Source organism: Lipotes vexillifer, unplaced genomic scaffold, assembly GCF_000442215.2.
Source record: "Lipotes vexillifer unplaced genomic scaffold, Lipotes_vexillifer_v1.1 scaffold3, whole genome shotgun sequence".
Taxonomy (NCBI): Eukaryota; Metazoa; Chordata; class Mammalia; order Artiodactyla; family Lipotidae; genus Lipotes; species Lipotes vexillifer.
In genome coordinates, this window is record NW_006783631.1 from 818,033 (window position 1) to 842,164 (window position 24,132).

The 24,132-nt window shown below is 33.5% G+C and overlaps 1 protein-coding gene across 2 annotated transcripts in view; it reads left to right on the forward strand.

Annotated features, from left to right (window-relative positions):
- DPP10 (dipeptidyl peptidase like 10) overlaps positions 1-24,132 on the forward strand; it is a 681,887-nt gene that overhangs the window by 636,547 nt on the left and 21,208 nt on the right. For both annotated transcript variants that reach the window (XM_007456345.1, XM_007456346.1), the window contains exons 20-21: positions 13,794-13,988; positions 14,690-14,744. In XM_007456345.1, the coding sequence (XP_007456407.1) occupies positions 13,794-13,988; positions 14,690-14,744 (250 nt within the window). The remainder of the gene's footprint in view (positions 1-13,793; positions 13,989-14,689; positions 14,745-24,132) is intronic.

Consider the following 24,132-nt stretch of genomic DNA (forward strand, 5'->3'; position numbering starts at 1 on the left):
TATATATATATATATATATATATATATATATATATATATATAAAATACATAGTGTATATATGTTTATCCCAAACTCCTAATTTATCCGTCCTCCCCCATTTCCCCTTTGGTAACCATAAGTTTGTTTTCTATGTCTGTGAGCCTATTTCTGTCTTGTAACTAAGTTCATTATCATTTTTTAAGATTCCATGTATAAGTGATAGGGTATGATATTTGTTTTTCTCTGTCTGACTTACTTCATTTAGTATGATAATTTTTAGGTCCAGCCATGTTGTTGCACATGGCATTATTTCATTCATTTTTGTGGCTGAGTATTCAATTCCTATTTGAACTGTATGTGTGATTTATTGGGGAAATATCTCAGGCACTAAAATGAGAAAAAACTAAAAAAAATTCTCAACGTCGTGTTCTCTCTCAGTCATACCTCCTTTTGGGAAAAAGGATTGTTCTTTTTATTCACTGAGAAATGAGGCTTCTCAGGGAAAGGAACTCTACAAGGCACCCTTCCTTGAAGCATGACTTACATATGCAGTTGGATGTGTAGACAGTTCTTCCCATTTACATATCCACTGGCTCCACAGTGTGTCAGACTTTGGGGGAAAAAGTAGACAAGAGTTCACATTCTCTCTGTAGCCTTGAGTCAGAGAAGCCAACTGGCTTGTCCTGCCATCAGATTTGTGCTTTGGTCTGGGTGATTTTTAGTTCATAAGAAGAATATAAGGAATTGCACAAGACTCAACTGTCTTATTAGAAAGGAATAGTCAAGTGTTTTTTAGAGGCGGGAGAGTAGAGTAAAGGTACTGGCTTAGGAGTCAGGTAGGCCTGGGTTCAAATCTCAGCTCAAAGATTTACCAGTACATTGCTTAATTTTTCTAAGCTTCAGTTTCCTTATAAATAAATTGAAGACAAAAACATGGACTAATATATATAAACATGTCACCATAGTGTCTAGAAGAGCATAAACATTTGCAGTTAGTGTTTAATAAATTGTAACCATAAACATAGTTATTATTAGAAGTAGTAGTCATTTTAATATTTAAAAGTATCAATATAAACATTTAATAATATATTTTAGCATCCATAAAATTATTTAATAGACATTACTAAAGCAGATAAAATAATATAGTTAGGCCTATAGAGTTTAATTTGCCACTTTTTTGTTGAAAAGAAGAATAAAAGTGAGTACTAATTCATTAGTTTTCATTTGTTTTTATATGCTGATTATACTAAATATTAATTTAATTTATCCAAACTCCTTGATTTTTAGAGGTAAATTCTCAGAAGTTTCACAGAATATGACTTACAAAGCCAAACAGGATTTTTTTCTTTTTTGATTCTATATTTATAAAATGATCGATTGCTTTAAGCTAAATGATCATTCCTAAATATTTATGCTTGGAAACCCATATAGGTCAGAATGGCTTAAGTGTAAAGTGTCTTTTATCTGTTTTTTAGAAGGTTTATAATTTAAGGGCATTTTTTTTCTTAAGATTAAGTACTGTGTTCAGTTATAAGTGGACTCCACACTCGAAAAAAGAAAATAATAATAATTGTCTTTTTTTCCCTAAATGGACAGTTTGACAGTGAAGAATAGTAAATAAACCAATATTTAAATGAGGCTAAGAGATGATTTAGTGATTTTGTTGTGACTACTTTATTGCTATTCTGTACAGTGCATCTAGTACCTGACAGGCTGTGAGTCACTTCTTCATCTATAGAGATGGGTTTGCGTCCAGGAAATTCTATAGTGAATGCATACGTTGGAGACTGGCTGCAGCAATCTGAGGAGTTGAAGGAAGATTGGCCTTGAAGAAAGTAGCCTCTGGCTATCAGGAATCATCTTTCTGCTAAATTTTCATTATGGAACCTCAGAAGGTTTTGTGACCATCCAAACCAAAAAAAAAAACCCCAGAATTAGGAAGCATTTCTTATGAAAAGCACTCGGAAGCATATCTTTAAATATAGAATATATTTGTATGTTTCAAAAAGGTAATCAATTGACATTATTCATATGAAACCATATCACATCATTCACGTCATTCATGTGAAACCATTAATATCTGAGACCTGTATTAAGAGAGGAAAGGAGCTAAAATGGTATAAATATGTAAGTCATAGAAGTGACTATATTTTTATACTAGTATATGTACATAAATCTATCAATTTAAAAGAATAGCCAAGCGAATATTATGTCTTACATATTACATACACATATTTGTTTTGCTGTCTCTTCTTTTAAACTATAAACTCATTGCTGATAACAACCCTTTTTGTATTGTTTTACCTTAACACAGTGCTTAGAGCATTATTTATATTCCTAAAATATTCATAGAATGAATGTATGAATGAGTGAATATATGAATGAAGGAATATATGAATGAATAAACAAAGAAATCAATCAACCCTGAGTTAGTCATCTGGAATGAGTTAAATCAAAGTAGAGAAAAAGAGAAGTAAATTATTTGAGAGTTTATAATGTGTTAAATCAGGCTTTAGGATGAGTCAGTTTTTCTGCAGTTTAGTTTTCCTCTCAGAAAAACGAGGTGAGTTTCTCATTTCTCTTAAAATCTTTCTGGATAAGGCTAAATAATGATTGGTTTTCATGCTATCTTTTTACTGTTTCTCTTTTACATTTGATTATTGAGATTATCTTCTTAAAATAATATAGGATTTAATAATACCTACCGTTTCTTGAGTGTTTATTGTACAACGGGCATCATGCTAAGGATATATAAATGCCATCTTTAATTCTTACAGAGACCAAGTGAGATAAATATCACTTTTCTCAGTTTAACACAAGGAAACTATGACTAAAATATGGCATGCATATTAACTCCAAGATCATGGGCAGGACAAAATTAGTGTTTGAACTCAAAGGTTTTTTCAATTTATTTTTCAGATCAAAAAGCTCTGCTGTTTCTATTACACAATACTCTACTTACATATTGCATTGCATGATAATTATTATTGGATGATTATCAAAAATGCTGTCCAGAATCAATAGGGACTTCTCTAAAACCAAATTCATATAACCTTTCGTTCTTCCCACTTAACAGTTTGTGATAATCTCTAGAATGTAACATTTTCCACCTGTACTGTGTTAATGCTTTGATGTAAAATAAAGACTATAAAGGACGAATTGTGGGATTGGGATTGACATATATACACTACTATGTATAAAATAGGTAACTAATGAGAACCTACTGTATAGCACAGGGAATTCTACTCAATGCTCTGTGGTGACTTAAATGGGAAGGAAATCCAAAAAAGAGGGGATATACGTATACGTATAGCTGATTCACTTTGCTGTACAGCAGAAACTAACACAACATTGTAAAGCAACTATACTCCAATAAAAATTAATTTAAATAAACCATGAGTAAGTTCCTAGATAGTCCACATGAAAGATCAAATTCTCAATCCTCACTATTTCATAAAATTCGAAATTCTAATCAGAGGGTTCATTTTATGGCAAGTCTTTACTCTCGTCACTTACTATGTGGATTCATAGACTTTTGAGCAGATCAGATTGTTAGAAGTAAGTTTGTTTTGTTTCCCAAGAGTAAAGACACACATATTCCAAAATTTCTATAACATTATTTGATTATCCACTTGTTCATGCCAAATACATACCCATTTCACTCTCAGTTTCTTACAAAGATAACACATTTGCTACATGTAAATGGAAAAGAGAGATAGCTAGTGCTTGTCTCAATGAGTCATTACTGCTTTGCCATGTAAGGGGGGGTCAAACTTTAAATTTTAAGTTTCTGACTTTTCTCATTCCTGTTCATGTTGCTCATTTAAGTGAATGTAAAATGTACTCACACTGTAATACCCAGGAAATGATGAAGAGAAAAGACAGTGGCATTTAATCTTGGTAATGGAAGGAGGGAAGGTGATTACATTACTTTTTATATTATTCTTGAACAGATTAGAGCTTGTTCTTTCACAGTTTATAGATAATGCCTCTTAATGTCAGTATTAATTTCTTAGTACTGTTTAAAACTGTACACACTCGGGCTTCCCTGGTGGCGCAGTGCTTGAGAGTCCGCCTGCCGATGCAGGAGACGCGGGTTCGTGCCCCGTTTCGGGAGGATCCCACATGCCGCGGAGCGGCTGAGCCCGTGAGCCATGGCCACTGAGCCTGCGCGTCCGGAGCCTGTGCTCCGCAAATGGGAGAGGCCACAACAGTGAGAGGCCCGCATAACGCAAGGAAAAAAAAAAAAAAAAAAACTCTACACACTCAAAGTTGATGTATTAAGAAAATGTCACAGGGGAAAAAATTCTAAATTTACAAAAATGTGTATGTAATATGTAAGACATAATATTCGCTTGACTATTCTTTTAAATTGATAGATTTATGTACATATACTAGTTTAAAAATATAGTCACTTCTATGACTTACATATTTATACCATTTTAGCTCTTTTCCTCTCTTAATACAAGTCTCAGATATTAATGGTTTCATATGAATGACGTGAATGATGTGATATGGTTTCATATGAATAATGTCAATTGATTACCTTTTTGAAACATACAAGTATATTCTATATTTAAAGATATGCTTCTGAGTGCTTTTCATAAGAAATGCTTCCTAATTCTGTTTTTTTTTTTTTTTTTTTTTGGTTTGGGTGGTCGGATGGTCACATATTAAGTCATAAATGTAAGGGTATAACTATATTAGATCATTCTTTTCTTCTGTTTTAATTATTTATTTTTTTCTGAAATCTATGATAGAAGAAAACATTAACTATGTTACTAATTTGACATGTCTTGAAAGGTTAAACTAAGGATACTAAACATGGTGTTTCCTCCTTTGGTAATCCAGCAAAGCCCCAAGCTGAAGGAGTGCATCAGTGACATTATGCTACTTATTCATAGTTAGCACTACATTTATTATTATTTCTGTTTAACTGACACAATAATGTAAGCTAAGATTAAAATTACCTGTGTTTATGTAGCCACATTTTTCAGTTGGTAAATTGACATTTAGAATCCAGGGAAAATGTTTTGTATAACCACCATGTATTATTGAAGGTGAATGATGCCCTGTCTACGATGAAATGAAGGTTCAAAGTTTGTATATAATTAGTATCCATCCCTATATTATAAATCCATTGCAATCCATGATATACATCCTATGTATTGTATTCCGCAATGTTACACCCACAACATTCTCATGCTGAATTGTATTCTACTTTAGAAAATGAAGGGAGTTCTCTGGGACTCTAGTGGTTAGAACTTGGCACTTTCACTGCCTTGGCCCTGGGGTTCAACCCATGGTTGGGGCACTAAGATCCCACAAGCTGTGCAGCACACACACACACACACACACACACACACACACACACACAAAATGGAAAATGAAGAAATATGAGATTGTTGTGAAGATTGCCATCAGCTTCTTATTTTAATATACACATACTTAGTTCTATTTCTTTTGGAATATACCCTTATTCCTTAAGCCAGCATGTAGAATATTTTCCATTATAATATCTAAATCAGACTTTTTGCATAAAAGATTTACATAACAATTATATTCACATAAAGAATGAGGTAGAGTCTCCTGTTCTCGATCTGTTTATACAATGTGCTAAACTGTCTTTTGACTGTGAGTGATTTAGGTGTCAGTGTCTCAAAGGCCAGGGGGTGGATGAAGTGCTTTCTAGCTCAGTGATTACACAGCCATCCCCAGCAACTGAAAATAAAGATCAACAAACCCCTTTCTCTTTCGACCTCCTCAACCACTCTGTTAGAAATTATCCCAAATGGAAATTGGCTAACAAATAAGAATTCATGTAGTAAGACTTCGACGGTAGGGATGATTAGAAGATTGGAACTTCCATTTTATGGCACAATTTCTGTCTACAAGACATCCCTGAGACCCTTTTCTGTTGGTTCTCTTCTGATAATTTTATGTGCTCTCTAAGATGTTTATCCCGAGGTTAATTTTGTGTGGATAATACTAACAGTCCATTTTGGGGTTTTGTAGTTGGCTCATTAATATCCGTGCTGTTTAACATTTCAACCTGTGTTCTGATAAGCTCTTCATTCTTTGGCTTCCTATATCAATATAAATAACTTGATTTAAAGAACTGAATTCTGTTTTTTTCATTGCTCTAATGATAGTTTTATGCAGTTTTTATATCATGCTAAGGAACAATCTCTAGCTTCTATTCAAGAGAAATCAAAGAGCAAAATAGAATTGAATTTCCTTCCAGACAAGGAAGAATGCCTTTAGCAGACAGAAATTGACCCTATATGTGGAAAGCTATTCTACTAAAAATCGAAGGAGGAAAAGAAGAGAAGTGAGAAGAGCAGTAGGGTAAGGATGAAAAAAGATGCAGTTTTATTAACACAAAATACCCTCCCAAATTTGAGATCAAATTTTGATCAAGAAAAAACATTAAATTTATTGTCTGAGCAGCTTCTTGAATACAAAGGAAACTATTGAAAAAATAATAATGCCTCAAAAAAAAAAGACCTATTATCTATGTCATAAGTTCTATAAATCAGAAAGGTATATGAGGGTAACAGTCTCTTGTTTTAGTGCTTCCAGAAGAAGTATCTATCTGTGGAAGCAAAAGAAAGAATTTACACATACAGAGACACACAAATTACACTCAGATGCATAATCACATGTGACTATGTGTGGAAAGAAATCAACTACATAGAAAAAAACAGAAATACATACATATTCATTCATTCTAAGTTAACTGAAAGACCCACCCACTGTGAAAAGTAGAACACTTTTACTGCAACTGAATTTTTCATCCTTTGGACTGAGCCAAATAAGAAAAACTTGATTTTTATAATATAAAAGCTCAGGACTTATCACTACAGAGTTGCCTAGGGATGGCCAGGTTTGGGAGCTCAACTTCCTTGAGAGGAATGGAAGATGAAACAGTCAAGTCCCATAGCATTGACCAGAACATTGGGTTAATAATATTTAACAAACTACAAACTGGACATTTTGCTAAGCAATTTATATATATATATATATTATTTTATTTAATATTTACCATAACTCTACTAGGTAAACACTATTATTATCATCTTCCACAGCAAAGCAAACATAGGCATAGGGAAGGGAAGGCAAGTGTCAAAGCCACTGGGCCTGGGCTCAACTCATTTTGGTTTTACCAACGTATCATCTATACCCTTTTCATGATAACACTCTCACATCACTATAAGGTTCAGGTCATTAATATAGGCAATATTTTCTAAAAATTTTAACATGGGAAAGATCTATAAATGCAAGTATATGAACACAGGTGATGGAGGATAACACAGCTTGAGAATTTGTTTGATAAGCCTAACTTTCTATGTATTATCAGGTAGACCACGGGGTCTGGTTAGAGGCATAAATAAACTTGTCCATATCAAATGCTTCCCTAGTTGTAACTCCGTGGAAATTAATTCAGCCAAAAATTATATGTAAACAAACCAGGGATCAGAAATTTGCAGGTTATATTATAATATTCCTAATGGAAGAAGATGGGGATGTGAACAAGAAACTGTTCTCTGACAGAAAAAAAAGAATGTTATTTCTTCTATGATGTAGTATATATATGAAAAAACTCATTCCACCAATCTGCATGTAGGACAATCCTCCCATGAGAGAGAAGTCTATGGATAATAAAATGAGAAATAGAAGGAATTGGCCAAGAAGCCCTTGACCAATGTATGTATCTGCATGTATTGGTATATATTGCTTGAAACAGGATAAATTTCGTTAGCTTTTAGATGTACTTATGTTGTAACTAAGACATCGCTGACTATAAATTTTTATAAATTTCAGATTAAGACAAGACAAATATTGTTTCACTCTACTCATGTCAAACTCATGTTCTATTGTGAAATGAGTTCTTTCCTAAAGAACAAAATCAAAAACGCTGACAATTCATTCTCCTTAAGAATGTACTGTGATGCAGCTCTCTGCAGCATCAGTTTCCTTTTCCTTATCTGCCCTTTCATTCTGTTTGTCACCCTTCTTTTCACACTCTTTTTTAGTTTACTATATCTAAAATAAAATTGCAGCACAGCTCTCCCTGAGTCTAGCTCTTATCTAGCACTTATGCAGCTGAAGTTGGTCTACTCTAAGCCTAAAAAGAGCAAAGAACCAAGCTGACAAGCAATTTTCTCTGCCTCCTCCTTCCACAACCCAATAGACACAGATACCCAGCTGTTGTATAGCAGTTTTGAAATTCTGCCGTGTAGGAAAAAAAAGACATTCTGCCATTCAATAGATCACTCATGGAAAGTTCTCTCACTGGTAAATATTTTCCTTCTGTTTATCTAGCCAAAGGTTTCATGGTAAGGAAAAGGCTTTTAAAAATGTACTCTAGGTGATCTTAACTATTTACAACACATTATAATGAAAACAATAAATGAATATAAAAAAAGCATATAATTGCCAGAGTAACTCAGCATATTGATAACAAAGTCAAAACCTATCTCTTCTGAACATAAATCCAGCTCTTTTCATGAATTTAAATAGCATTTTGTGAACCTGACCAAACTTACTCCGAACAAATCACTTTAATTCAGTTTTTGACATAGTTGATGTTTGTTATGTCATAAAGAAGTGGTTTGTTTTGTCATGTTAAAAGTCTATTGAATTTTGTGCGTTTTGCTCAGCCTTTTTTCATTATTTGCTTATATCGTGTTCTCTTCATCCACGCAGAGACATTGAGTGTTCAAGGTATTAAAACAGATGTGAACTCTACCATCAAAGACCTTAACTTCTAAGAAAAGTTTAGTCTTAAGTTGATTTTGCTGCCTGTGTTAGGAAGTGGACACATTTCATATTGCTGTGACTTTCTCACTGCTTAAAACACATGGAATTGTTCTTTTCATACAACTTTCAACAAAATTGTGTGTCCCTATTCTCAACCTTGAAACATTGTTCTTTATATGTCCCCAGAGATTTCTGAGACAGAGAGAGTAAAGCAAAACCATATCAAAAAAAGAATGCGGCAGACACTCAGAGGAAAACAAAGAGAAGGCACATGAATTGGAGCTCACCAATTCTGCATGGACAATACATACACGAGTTGTGATACCCATTTATTATATGATGGATGATTTGGTTTACAGTACCTTCCTTGTGGTCATCCCTACAGCCATATATCTTTTCCTACTTCATCAAATAAGTAATATTTTCTTACCTTTATTTGTTGAAAAAAATTTCCGGTAAACACTTTGTGAAAAATCTCCCCCTTGCTTCTGCAAGTCTCTGGCTTGTTCCTTATACAGGCAGTGCTTACCATCATAATCCATGTTCTTTTATAATTGATATTGAAATAGATATGCCTGTATTCTGCACCAAAAAAGAACAACACATCCAACTAGAGAAAGAAATGTGTTAAAATTATTGGCTGATAATAGATTATAACATTTTGTGTTCTAACATTGAAAGCAGGTGAAGCAGAGCAAATGAATGAAATTGTATATTTTTCCTGGGTATTGCAAGCATGAGTAAGGAATTGAGTTTTTTCTTTGAAAAATCTACAATCACTTATTAATCATAAGTTTGAAAAATGTGCCTTATTTTTTCTTTTTTTCTTTTTTTTATTGAAGTATAATTGATTTACAGTATTGTGTTAGTTTCAGGTATACAGCATAGCGACTCAAGTTTTTTGCCGATTATGTATCATTATAAGTTATTGTAAAATATTGGGTATAATTCCCTGTGCTATACAATAATTCCAGGTTGCTCATCTATTTTATGTATGGTAGTTTCTATCTGTTAATCCCATACTTCTAATTTGTCCCTCCCTCTCTCTCCCCTTTAGTAATCATAAGTTTGTTTTCTATGTCTGTGAGTCTATTTCTGTTTTCATATATAGATTTATTTGTATTTTTTTTTTAGATTCCAAATATAAGTGATATCACATAGGGTTTGTCTTTGTCTAACTTACTTCGCTAAGCATAATATTTTCTAGGTCCATCCATGTTGCTGCAAATGGCAATATTTCATTCTTTTTTATGGCTGAGTAATATTGCATCATATATACAAACCATGCCTTCTTAAGCCAATCAACTGCTGATGGGCACTTGGGTGGTTTCCATGCCTTGGCTATTGTAAATAATGCTTCTATGAAAATTGGGGTGTGTGTATCTTTTGGAATTATGGTTTTCTTTGGATATATGCCCAGGAGTGGAATTGCTGGATGATATGGTAGTTCTATTTTTAGTTTTTTAAGGAACCTGTATACTATTTTCCATAGTGGCTGCACCAATTTACATTCCCACCAACAGTGTACAAGGGTTCTCCTTTCTTCACACCCTCTCCAGCATTTATTGTTTGTAGATTTTTTGATGATGGCCATTCTGATTTGTGTGTGGTGATACCTCATTGTGGTTTTGATTTGAATTTCTCTAATAATTAGTGATGTTGAGCATGTTTTCATGTGGCCTGTTAGCCATCTGTATGTCTTCTTTGGAAAAAATGTCTAGTTAGGTCTTTTGCCCATTTTTTGATTGGATTGTTTTGGTTTGGTTTTTTGAGCTGTTTGTATATATTGGATATTAACCCCTTGTTGGTCGCACTGTTTGCAAATATTTTCTTTCATTCAGTAGGTTGTCTTTTCATTTTGTTAAAGGTTTCCTTTGCTGTGGAGAGGCTTTTAAGCTTAAGTCCCATTTGTTTATTTTTGCTTTCATTTCTTTTGCCTTGAGAGACTGATCTAAGAAAATATTGGTATGATTTATGTCAAAGCGTGTTTCACTTATGTTCTCTTCCAGGAGTTTTATGGTGTCATGTCTTACATTTAGATCTTTAAACAATTTCAGGTTTATTTTTTATATGGTATGTGGGAATATTCTAAATTTCATTGTTTTACATGTAGCTGTCCAGCTTTCCCAACACCACATGTCGAAAAGACTGTCCTTTCTCAACTGTATATTCTTGCCTACTTTGTTGAAGATTAATTGGCTATAGGTGCATGGGTTTATTTCTAGGCTCTCTTGCCTTAGTAACTAACAACACTCTGATAATTGCTCCAAAGGATCTGTTGATTGCACTTTTTAATTTTCTTATGAACCTTTGGTATCTTTGACCATCTAGAAAATGGAAGTCCCCTTGGTATAACAGCTCCTACTGCATGGTATAATATATTGATCCATAGATATTTCTCAATTTAATTACTGGCCAAAATCTTTTATATAGTTTTCCATTTTGAACTATAAGGAAATATGCTCAGTATAAGTAAAAGTGACTTCAAACAAAAGAGTAATAATAACAGTTTCTATTGTTCAGTAAATCTAATAATAATCTTATATTGCTTACTATATTTCACAAAGTATTTTCAAATGCATTATGCCATTTAATGCTTACAAAACACTTTGAGGAAAACAAGACAGTATTTTACCATTATTAAAGATAAGGAAACTGTGTCTTAGTGTTTTAGTATCTTCCCTATCTATGTTCAGAGTGAAATTGGGACTTCATATTTTTTTAACTGTCATATTTTTACTCAGCTTAAATGTTGAAGTTAGTGCCTTGTATCTTGTCCTCTGTGAATCATATTCTGTTTTCTAATATTTGCAATAAATCCCCAAGCTTCAAAATACAGGATTTATTAAGCTTTTTAAGGTCCTTCCATTTTAAACTTCACCTGAGTCTACTTTCCCTGAAACTGTCTAGTTCAACAAGCATTCTCTATGTTCTTCATGCACCAGAAAGTGTGCCACGCATGGTGATTCATGCTATTTCTCAAATGGTACACAAGTTACATCAGTATCATCTGGGAATGTGGAAAAAATAGCAATTTCAGACTTCATTCTGAACTAGGCAATTGGAATTCTAGGCAAAAGCACATTGGAAATGTGTACTAACAATTCCTAATAATCTGATCAAGAGGTAAGTGTGCAAAAACTAAAATAAATTAAATTTTAAAAAAGAGATAAAGATGGCAAACACTGTGGAAGGACAAAACAGTTCTATATTTGGAATCACAGGATCACCATTAAATGTGTGATTTAGGAAGGAATGGAGTAGGTCATTATTAAAACCCTTCCATGGCACAATTTCTTTATTTACAATGTAGGAATAATAATACATTGGAATGCAATAAGCCATGCAATAAGCCATACGACAGACAACTTCCTCCCCGGAAAGGTTAAATAACTTTTGGTGGTGTATAGTAAATAAGATAAAGGATCTTAAGTGCTTAGATCATAGAAGGCCTTTGTATCAGTTTATTAGGGCTGACATAGCAAAATAACACAGACTAGGTATTTTAAACAACAGAAATTTATTTTCTCACAGTTCTAGAGGCTCAACATCCAAGAGCTAGATGTCAGCAGGCTTTATTTCTTCTGAGACCTCTCCTTGGCTTGCAGATCGTTGCCCTCTTGCTGCCTCTTCCCATGTTCTTTTCTCTGTGCATGCACACCCCTAGGGTCTCTCTGTTGTCCTAATTTCCTCTTGCAAGGACACAGGTTGGATTGGATTAAGGTACACTCTAATAGCCTCATTTCAACTTAATCACTACTGTAAAGGCACTATCTCCAAATACAGTCAGATTCTGAGATAGTGGACCTTGGAGATTCAACATATGGATTTTGAGAGAGACAATTCGTTCCATAACAGCATTCAGTAAATCTTAGTTGTCTGACATTTTGCCCTATTCCCTACCTCCTTCTTTACCCAACTCATTGGTCCCACACAACCTCTGTATCTGCTCAGTTCTATTTGCTGCCCAGAAGTTATTTCCTTTAGCAAATCTGATAACCTAAAACTTGTTAATGATGATTAGTTTGTGTATTGGTATATTTTAATCCTTCAAAGCAACACAATTACATAAACTTGAAGGCAACTTTGGTGTCTTCACAGGAGAGTGAGTAGGGTGAAAATTTCTAGTATGCAGCCCAACTATAAATGGAGATCTTTTCAGAGAGTTAAATGTTTTGTTACTCTTAAAATCTATCACATGGACCACTGTGTTTTTGAACTGTACCTAGGTTTGGACCTAGATAATCTGTGTGATTTTATGAGAGTCTGCTTTTTTACCTGTTCTATATTCTGGAAAATAAATTATAAATACCATAGTAGTGTGACATTTTAAAATTGTATCACCTTTTCCCTCTGGACAGAATGTTCATGATTTATCATTTGTGTTTCCATCTTTACTTTTAGCTTTCAAATTTTTCAAACATATGCGTGTCTGCTTCCTTTTCTTGCTGTCAAATTTAGTGATAAAAAAGAATTTTTCCTCACTGTTCGCTTAAATTCTTCTCAGTGAGAATTACTTCACAAAAAACAATTCAGGAAATATTAATGCAGTATTTCTTTTTGAATCTGATGTGCTTTAGGATTGTACATTTCTTGTTAAATTATTATTAAGCTTCCATGACTGATTCCTCTCTCTGTCAGACCCTTTGGCCCTTGTATACCATCTGCAAAACATTTCTAAAACACACTGTCTGTAAGAAATCCAATAAAGTAGGGCCTGTATGTCAACTTGATGATCATTCTTTAGAAATTCCTATGGAATGTGTGTGCTTTTTTCTTTATTTTTCTATTTTTAAAATGGGTTAAATAATTTCCCATAAACAGTTTTAAATTCTGTTTCACATTTTCATTTCATTCAAAGAGCTTTTCATTTGAAAATTTACAAAGGAAAATGACATTTATATTTTCAGGTTTAATATCAAGAATTAAGAGAAATTTTAATAGCCAACATGGGTCTTTTCCATAATTTTTAACCAATAGGTGGGGACACTAAAATTTCAACCACATTGTCAGTTGTTCTTGTTTTGGTCAAATGTGTTGATATTTGCAGGGATGAAGAACCAGGAGGCCAGCTGGTTACAGATAAGTTCCATTTTGACTGGGATTCAGTACTTGTTGGTACGGGTAACGTCATCACAGCACGGTTTGATGGCAGAGGAAGTGGATTCCAGGGCCTGAAAATTTTGCAGGAGATTCATCGAAGGTTAGGCTCAGTGGAAATAAAGGACCAAATAGCAGCAGTGAAGTAAGTGAATGTACATTTTCTTATCGTTTTTCCTGTAATGAGAAACTAGGTATGTGATATAGAATACTTAGCATTAGTAAATGCTAAGAGATTTATATTTTAATGATTAAACAATTTTCTAAGTTAATCATAAAGACTATTGTATTTTTCAAGTATCTTTCACTCTCAGTGACATAATAAAAGAATTATCATACTTCCCCCTCTGGAATTAGAATCCACTTTGGACTTACGAAAATGGAAGAGACCTTAATTAACTTACTGTATTATTTATTTACAATAATCCACAATGTCTATTATTGTCCCAGTTAATTACAGTTCTTGAACTTTCACAGATACCTTTTCCACACTGGCATGAAAAAGTGACCTGAGAAAACTAGTAGGTTCTTTAAAACAGTATACAGACATTAGCTAGGATACTGTTAAAATACAGATGTTGATTCAGTAGGCTGGTAATGAGCCCAAGACTTTGCATTTGTAACAAGCTAACAAGTGTGATACCCAAACTACTGCACCACCACTCTGAGTAGCAAGATTTTGGTATACAGGACCCTACTACATGAATAGAGCTGCAACCACTAAAGCAGTCTTGTTTGACCTCTGTTTTGTTCTGTTTTGTTTTGTTTCTTGTTGCTAAGAATGGATTTCTATGGTTCATTTAACTCAAGAAGACATAGCTATAATATTTTCTTTTTTCATTTCAGATTTTTACTGAAACAGCCATACATTGACTCCAAAAGATTAAGCATTTTTGGAAAGGTAAATAGTAGAAATATGTGTGTGTACATTATGTGTTTGTATATGTACTTGCATAACTGCTTTCCTCATTTTACTATAATTTCTCTGTATTATCCTTTAAAATATAATATTGTAATTAATATTATATAAATTCAGTTATTTATTAATCCAGCAAGTGTTTACTGAGTATCTTTTATTTATTTATTTATTTTTTTTTTTTAACATCTTTATTGGGGTATAATTGCTTTACAATGGTGTGTTAGTTTCTGCTTTATAACAGAGTGAATCAGTTATACATATATAGAGCTGCAATGAACATTTTGGTACATGACTCTTTCTGAATTCTGGTTTCCTCAGGGTATATACCTAGTAGTGGGATTGCTGGGTCATATGGTAGTTCTATTTGTAGTTTTTTAAGGAACCTCCATACTGTTCTCCATAGTGGCTGAACCAATTCACATTCCCACCAGCAGTGCAAGAGTGTTCCCTTTTCTCCACACCCTCTCCAGCATTTATTGTTTCTAGATTTTTTGATGATGGCCATTCTGACTGGTGTGAGATGATATCTCATTGTAGTTTTGATTTGCATTTCTCTAATGATTAATGATGTTGAGCATTCTTTCATGTGTTTGTTGGCAGTCTGTATATCTTCTTTGGAGAAATGTCTATTTAGGTCTTCTGCCCATTTTTGGATTGGGTTGTTTATTTTTTTGTTATTGAGCTGCATGAGCTGCCTGTAAATTTTAGAGATTAATCCTTTGTCAGTTGATTCATTTGCAAATATTTTCTCCCATTCTGAGGGCTGTCTTTTGGTCTTGTTTATGGTTTCCTTTGCTGTGCAAAAGCTTTGAAGTTTCATTAGGTCCCATTTGTTTATTTTTGTTTTTATCTCCATTACTCTAGGAGATGGGTCAAGAAGGATCTTGCTGTGATTTATGTCATAGAGTGTTCTGCCTATGTTTTCCTCTAAGAGTTTGATAGTTTCTGGCCTTACATTTAGGTCTTTAATCCATTTTGAGCTTATTTTTGTGTATGGTGTTAGGGAGTGATCTAATCTCATACTTTTACATGTACCTGTCCAGTTTTCCCAGCACCACTTATTGAAGGGGCTGTCCTTTCTCCACTGTATATTCCTGCCACCTTTATCAAAGATAAGGTGACCATATGTGCATGGGTTTATCTCTGGGCTTTCTATCCTATTCCATTGATCTATCTTTCTGTTTTTGTGCCAGTACCATACTGTCTTGATTACTGTAGCTTTGTAGTATAGTCTGAAGTCAGGCAGCCTGATTCCTCCAGCTCCATTTTTTGTTCTCAAGATTGCTTTGGCTATTCGGGGTCTTTTGTGTTTCCATACAAATTGTGAAATTTTTTGTTCTAGTTCTGTGAAAAATGCCAGTGGTAGTTTGATAGGGATTGCATTGAATCTATAGATTGCTTTGGGGAGTAGAGTCATTTTCACAATGTTGATTCTTCCAATCCAAGAACATGGTATATCTCTCCATCTGTTTGTATCATCTTTAATTTCTTTCATCAGTGTCTTATAATTTTCTGCATACAGGTCTTTTGTCTCCTTAGGTAGGTTTATTCCTAGATATTTTATTCTTTTTGTTGCAATGGTAAATGGGAGTGTTTTCTTGATTTCACTTTCAGATTTTTCATCGTTAGTATATAGGAATGCCAGAGATTTCTGTGCATTAATTTTGTATCCTGCTACTTTACCAAATTCATTGATTAGCTCTAGTAGTTTTCTGGTAGCATCTTTAGGATTCTCTATGTATAGTATCATGTCATCTGCAAACAGTGACAGCTTTACTTCTTCTTTTCCGATTTGGATTCCTTTTATTTCCTTTTCTTCTCTGATTGCTGTGGCTAAAACTTCCAAAACTATGTTGAATAAGAGTGGTGAGAGTGGGCAACCTTGTCTTGTTCCTGACCTTAGTGGAAATGCTTTCAGTTTTTCGCCATTGAGGATGATGTTGGCTGTGGGCTTGTCATATACGGCCTTTATTATATTGAGGAAAGTTCCCTCTACACCTACTTTCTGCAGGGTTTTTATCATAAATGGGTGTTGAATTTTGTCAAAAGCTTTCTCTGCATCTATTGAGATGATCATATGGTTTTTCTCCTTCAATTTGTTAATATGGTTAATCACATTGATAGATTTGCGTATATTGAAGAATCCTTGCATTCCTGGAATAAACCCCACTTGATCATGGTGTATGATCCTTTTAATGTGCTGTTGGATTCTGTTTGCTAGTATTTTGTTGAGGATTTTTGCATCTATGTTCATCAGTGATATTGGCCTGTAGTTTTCTTTCTTTGTGACATCCTTGTCTGGTTTTGGTATCAAGGTGATGGTGGCCTCGTAGAATGAGTTTGGGAGTGTTCCTCCCTCTGCTATATTTTGGAAGAGTTTGAGAAGAATAGGTGTTAGCTCTTCTCTAAATGTTTGATAGAATTCGCCTGTGAAGCCATCTGGTCCTGGGCTTTTGTTTGTTGGAAGATTTTTAATCACAGTTTCAATTTCAGTGTTTGTGATTGGTCTGTTCATATTTTCTATTTCTTCCTGATTCAGTCTTGGCAGTTTGTGCATTTCTAAGAATTTGTCCATTTCTTCCAGATTGTCCATTTTATTGGCATAGAGTTGCTTGTAGTAATCCCTCATGATTTTTTTTATTTCTGCAGTGTCAGTTGTTACTTCTCCTTTTTCATTTCTGATTCTATTGATTTGAGTCTTCTCCCTTTTTTTCTTGATGAGTCTGGCTAATGGTTTATCTATTTTGTTTATCTTCTCAAAGAACCAGCTTTTAGTTTTATTGATCTTTGCTATTGTTTCCTTCATTTCTTTTTCATTTATTTCTGATCTGATTTTTATGATTTCTTTCCTTCTGCTAACTCTGGGGTTTTTTTGTTCTTCTTTCTCTAATTGCTTGAGGTGCAAGGTTAGGTTGTTTATTCGAGATGTTTCCTGCTTCTTAAGGTGGGCTTGTATTGCTATAAACTTCCCTCTTAGAACTGCTTTTGCTGCATCCCATAGGTTTTGGGTCGTTGTATCTCCATTGTCATTTGTTTCTAGGTATTTTTTAATTTCCTCTTTGATTTCTTCAGTGATCACTTCGTTACTAAGTAGTGTATTGTTTAGCCTCCATGTGTTTGTATTTTTTACAGATCTTTTCCTATAATTGATATCTAGTCTCATGGCCTTGTGGTCAGAAAAGATACTTGATACAATTTCAGTTTTCTTAAATTTACCAAGGCTTGATTTGTGACCCAAGATATGATCTATCCTGGAGAATGTTCCATGAGCACTTGAGAAAAATGTGTATTCTGTTGTTTTTGGATGGAGTGTCCTATAAATATCAATTAAGTCCATCTTGTTTAATGTATCATTTAAAGCTTGTGTTTACTTATTTATTTTCCTTTTGGATGATCTGTCCATTGGTGAAAGTGGGGTGTTGAAGTCCCCTACTATGAATGTGTTACTATCGATTTCCCCTTTTATGGCTGCTAGTTTTTGCCTTATGTATTGAGGTGCTCCTATGTTGGGTGCATAAATATTTACAATTGTTATATCTTCTTCTTGGATTGATCCCTTAATCATTATGTAGTGTCCTTCTTTGTCTCTAATGATAGTCCTTATTTTACTGAGTATCTTTAATTGATGTATGGTGTTAGAAATAGAGCAACAATAGGACAAAAAAAAGGAATCGTTTTCAGGAAGATATCTTCTAAAGAGAAGGAGAAAGTAAATGGATAAATGAAAAATATAGTTTCATTTGGTATTAAATCTTATAAGGAAAACAAACCAAGAAAAACTTGATGGATAAAAGATAATTACAGGAAGGGCCAATGTTATTAAATTGAGTGGTCAAGTAAGGCCCCTCTGATTTAAGTGATATTTAGGCTGATACCTAAATAACAAGAGGGAGTCAGTCATGCAACTCTATTGAGGGAGCAGTTTCTCCAAAGAAGGAACAAGCACCACAGCCTTGGGGAAGACAACATGGCTTAGAAATTAAAAGGTGACTGGAATGCATAATTATATCTTCTGTGCTTACTGCATGATATTTACTTCCTTTTAAAATTTTTTTATTAAAGTATAGTTGATTTACAATGTGGTGTTAGTTTCTGGTGTACAGCAAAGTGATTCAGTTATTCGTATATATATATATACATATATATATATATGTATGTATATGTATTCTTTTTCATATTCTTTCCCATTATGGTTATTTAGAAGATATTGAGTATCGTTCCCTGAGGATACTTACTTCTTATAGCAATAATTTTTATGTCAAGTTCAATATCATCTTCACAGTAAGAAATTAGAACCCATATAGATATTTATTGACCACCTAGTTTATACATATCACTGGGCTAGACATTATAAAGATACTAAGATGACAGGAAAGAGATTTTGTACTATTTTAGTTTAGAGACAAAACAAATCGTTGGCCTTCATTGATTTAAACAAAATACGTTCTACTATTCATAATGAACCCAAAGACTCATGACAGCAAGTAACAGGTAGTTTTACTGGGGCATAAACTTCAGTGGTGTACACTTACAAGTAGGTCCATGAAAATCTACTTAACACATAGCAAAATATAAAACAACATGCATCACTACCATTCTCCCCCCACTTCAATCTGCAGTGCATCATGTTTTTGGCTATATTTAATTCTTGGTGTCAGTAATATTTAAGAGTTCAATAAAAATATTTTGTGAATAATGCTCCTTCCACATAAGTACAAACAAATAAATAAATAAAAGCCCATCACTAGCAGTAAAGATATTGGTGAAAAAATGAAAATATCTAAGAAAGTGATCATTCCAAAGAAATGAAAATGCTATAGATGCATCAACAAGTGCATGTAGTAAAGTCTTATCAGACGCTGCAGCATGGATGAAACTTGAAGACGTGTGCTTGGTGAAGTGAGCCAGTTACAGAGGGACAAATACGGTTTTATTCAACTTACATAAAATATCTAGAGTAGTCAAGTTCATGGTGGTTGCCAAGGCTGGAGGGAGGAAAAAGGAAAGTTTTTTTTTAATGGGGGTAGCATTTCAGATTAATGTGAATACACTTGACATGACTGAGCACTTAAAAGTTGTTAAGATGGTAAATTTTACATTATGTGTTTCTTACCACAGCAAAAGATGCATATAGTAGAGAACATTTTACCCTTTAGTAGTCCTAATATACGTGATAATTTACAAAGGACTTAGAGCTTATGTATTTCAGGGCTCTACTTGTATACACATAAATGAGTATAAAAGACCAAATGAGCTATACAAACATTTACGAATATGGAAGTTTAGCAAAGATTCGGAAAGTTGTAAAATGCATTATGAAGACAGTGAAACATGAACTGGATGTTGAAAATCATTCAGCAAGTAGAAGGCAAGAAGTTTCATGTAAATGCACAATGTCAGTGAGGAGAACCTGTTTGGAGAACATGAAATAAAGTAATTGACTAAAATTAAGGCTCACATAAGGAGGTGATAGTTGACAGCACTGAGAGGAAACCTGGGCACAGATCTTAGTGAGTCCTCCATATAAACTAGAAAATTTAGATGTTTGTCTAGAAACATGGGGAAATAAAACCAAAGCCTTCAGATTTAGAATTTCAAAAATCTTATGTTTATCATTGTATTAGGGGCTGTAGCATTGTTTTAGGGGACTGCTGAGTCTCAGGCAATTTACTCTGGCAATCTAAATATAGGATAGACTGACATAGGATATAAACAAACAAAAACATAACTAGATATATTTTAAATGGAAAAATATTCCATTTCGATTAAAAAAATATGCATATCTGTGACTAAGTTATAACTCAGAAGGTGGCTTTCTTAGCATATAAAGGAATGTTGTTAGCTTTAAGACTTAGTAGGTCCTGTGATTTTTTTTTTAATGTACTTGTTTTATTTCAGTATCAAATTATGTTATGTTAAACTCATAAAATTTGCTGAGGAATTATGTTCTTTTTTTTATTGTCGAGAAAAGCTTGCTTAGAATTGGAGTTAGATTGTAAAGTATCTGGGGCTGTTGCTTTCTTTGTTAGAGAAAATTTAATTAATGTTTAAATGTATTTAATCAATACCGGACTATTACGATTTTTCCATTTCTTCTGGAGTCAGTTTTAGTACTTTTTGTTTTTCTTCCAGTTTAATTGAGATAAAATTGACATACAGCACTGTATAAGTTTAAGATGTACAGCATAATGATTTGACTTACATACATCATGAAGTGATTATCAGAATAAGTTCAGTGAACAGCCATTATGTCATATAGATATAACATTAAAGAAATAGAAAAAAATTGTTTTCCTTGTGATGAGGACTCAAGATTTACGCTTTTAACAATGTTCATATATAGCATACAGCAGTATTAATTATATTTATTATGTTGTACATTACACCCCAGTACTTATTTATCCTATAACTAGAAGTTTCTACCTTTTGACTGCCTTCATCCAGTTCCCCCACTCCCCACCTCTACAGCACTACATTAGTTCCTGTTACACAGCATAGTGATTTGATATTTCTATACATCTCAAAATGATCACCAAGCTAAGTCTAGTTATGATATGTCACCGTACAAAGATAATGCGTAATTTCTGACTACATTCCCCACACTGTACATTTTATACCTGTGACTTATTTTGTAACTGGATGTTTGTATCTCTTAATTTGTGTTTTGTACTTTTAAAAGTATTCTTTCCATTTCATATATTATTCAAGAACATTCTCAAAGTGTAACGTATCCTCTTATTACATGTTTAATCCTTTTAGTAGTGGTGGCAGTGTCCCATTTGGACTGCCGGTTTGGCTTATTAGTGCCCCTTTGCTCTTGCTGAAGCACATTTTCTGCTCTGGGCTGCCTGCACTCACCCTTGCACTTGCTCTTGTCCCCTCTGTCTTCTCCCTTTCATCTCTCCCTCCTTTTCCATGAACCATATTTTGGGCATAATTTTTCTTCTCTATTTATCTTTGTTTTCTATTTCACTAACTTCTACTCCTCGTGTTTTTACATTTTCTTCTATTTTTTATCCCATATTGTTTTTAAATTACTATGTTGAATGTCTAGCTTATTAGTTTTTAGCATTCTTCCTTTAAAATATAAGACTTTGAGTTATGAAATCCCTTTGCAATACCCCCTTAGGTACTTCCCACTGGTACTAATGTAGTACTTTTAAAATTTAATGTACGTATTTCTCAATTTCCAGGGTAAGTATGCCCTCTGAATTGTTTTTATTATTTTTATTCCAATATTTTTATAGGAGTTTTGGAAACTTTCTTTAATTGAGTTTGGTTATAACTGAATTGTAATCATAGAATTGACTAGAATAACAGAAATCCTTTGAAGTCTCAGTTGATTCATGACTTAGGAAAGGAATGATTTATAAAACTTTCACCTCTGTTTAAAAGATTTAGTGTTACATATATGCCTGTTTAATCAAACTTGCCCATCATGATGTTCAAATCATAAACTTACTTTATGATTTATTTTGTCTCTAATTTCCAAGAAAGCTGTATTAAAATGTCACATTATAATGGTGAATTATTCAGTTTCTCCTTAGTAGGCTTAGTCTTTATATTTTAAGACTATTTTTATTCATTCCCTCCAAGTTCAGATTATTATATCTTCTCATAGAACTGAATCTTTTATTGTTTTTCACCAATCCAGTTTATTTCTATTAATTTTTTGCTTTATGGATTTTTTAAAAATATTAAAATTACAGCACCAGCATTCTTTTGACTAGTACATATTGTTTTTGCTTTTCTATCTTATCATTTTCAAACTTCATCCTCACAATTTAGGTATTTGAAGATTGTATTTATTTATATAAATTGTGATTACCGATACATTTAAATGTTATAGTTTTCATTATTTCTGCCTACTGTCTTATTTGTTCTATTTTATTTCCTTTCTTCCATTCATCTTGATTGGTTTTTTTTCTCTTTTTTTCCTTTTTCTAAATATATTTTTGGTTTTGTTGTCTGCTTTTGCAAGGAATTGCCAAACATTTTCCAAAGTAGTTATATCATTTTATTTTACCAACTGCTGTATATGAAAGTTCCAGGTACTCTACATCCTTACCAACAGAGTATCATAAGTCTTTTTAATTGAAAAGTTCTCTGATGATTAATAATATTGATCATTTTTTCATGTGTTTATTGACATATATATTTTTTTTTTTTAACACAACTGATTTATTGACCATTTATGTTGTGCAACAGACACTTACGTTTTAAGGTTTACTAAATCAGAGGGAGTGTATTATAGTCACAAACCTGTCCCTCCCTTTTTTCAACTTTTAAATTGAGATACAATTGACATACTAAAAATCATCATTACATAATAATATTGTGTCTAGAAATGAGATAGTAGAAGTTCTTTCATTTTGTTCTTTTTCAGAGTTCTTTTGTCTCATCTAGGTATTGTATTTCTTTATAAATTTTAGAATCACCTTTTGTAATTTTACAAAATAGACCATGGGGATTTTCATGGGAATTGTATTGAATCTGTAGATCACCTAGGGAGAACTGACATCTAAGAAATATTGACACTTTCATATTTTTTAAGATATTTTTCTTTGGTGTTTTATACTTTCTCCAATATGTATATAGTTATGAATTTTTTTATTAATCATATTTGGGTTTTGATGGGTTCTCTGAATCTGTGCTTTGTCTTCCATCAGTTCCATCAAAATTGGAATTTTACATATGGAATTCTTTAAAGCTTATGTTGCATTTGTATTTTTGTATTTGTTTTTGTTTTTCTTTTAATTACACTTATATGGTAAATTTGGTCTGCAAACACCAGTGTGGACTTATGGCTCAAATTTTTAGTTAAGATTATTATTTTTTTCATTGATTCAGTACAAGTTCATGATAAGAATCAAAAACAAAATCATTTTCATCAATCCTTTTGTGCAGCATAATTATCTCTTGTCATCTTTAGACAACCCTTTAGGGGTCTAGCTTTGTGCAGTCTCCCTTTAGATGAGGGGTCCTGAATCCCTGGGCCATGGACAGGTACCAGTCCGTGGCCTGTTAGGAACTGGGCTGCACAGCAGGAGGTGAATGGCGGGCAAGTGAGCGAAGCTTCATCTGTATTTACAGCTGCTCCCCATCGCTCACATTGCCGCCTGAGCTCCGCCTCCTGTCAGATCAGCGGTGGCATTATATTCTCATAGGAGCATGAACCCTACTGTGAACTGTGCATGCGAGGGATCTAGGTTGCATGCTCCTTATGAGAATCTAATGCCTAATGATATGAGGTGGAGCTGAGACGGTGATGCTAGTGCTGGGGAGTGGCTGCAGATACAGATTATCATTAGCAGAGAGGTTTGACTGCACAGAGACCATAATAAATCAATTGCTTGCAGACTCATATCAA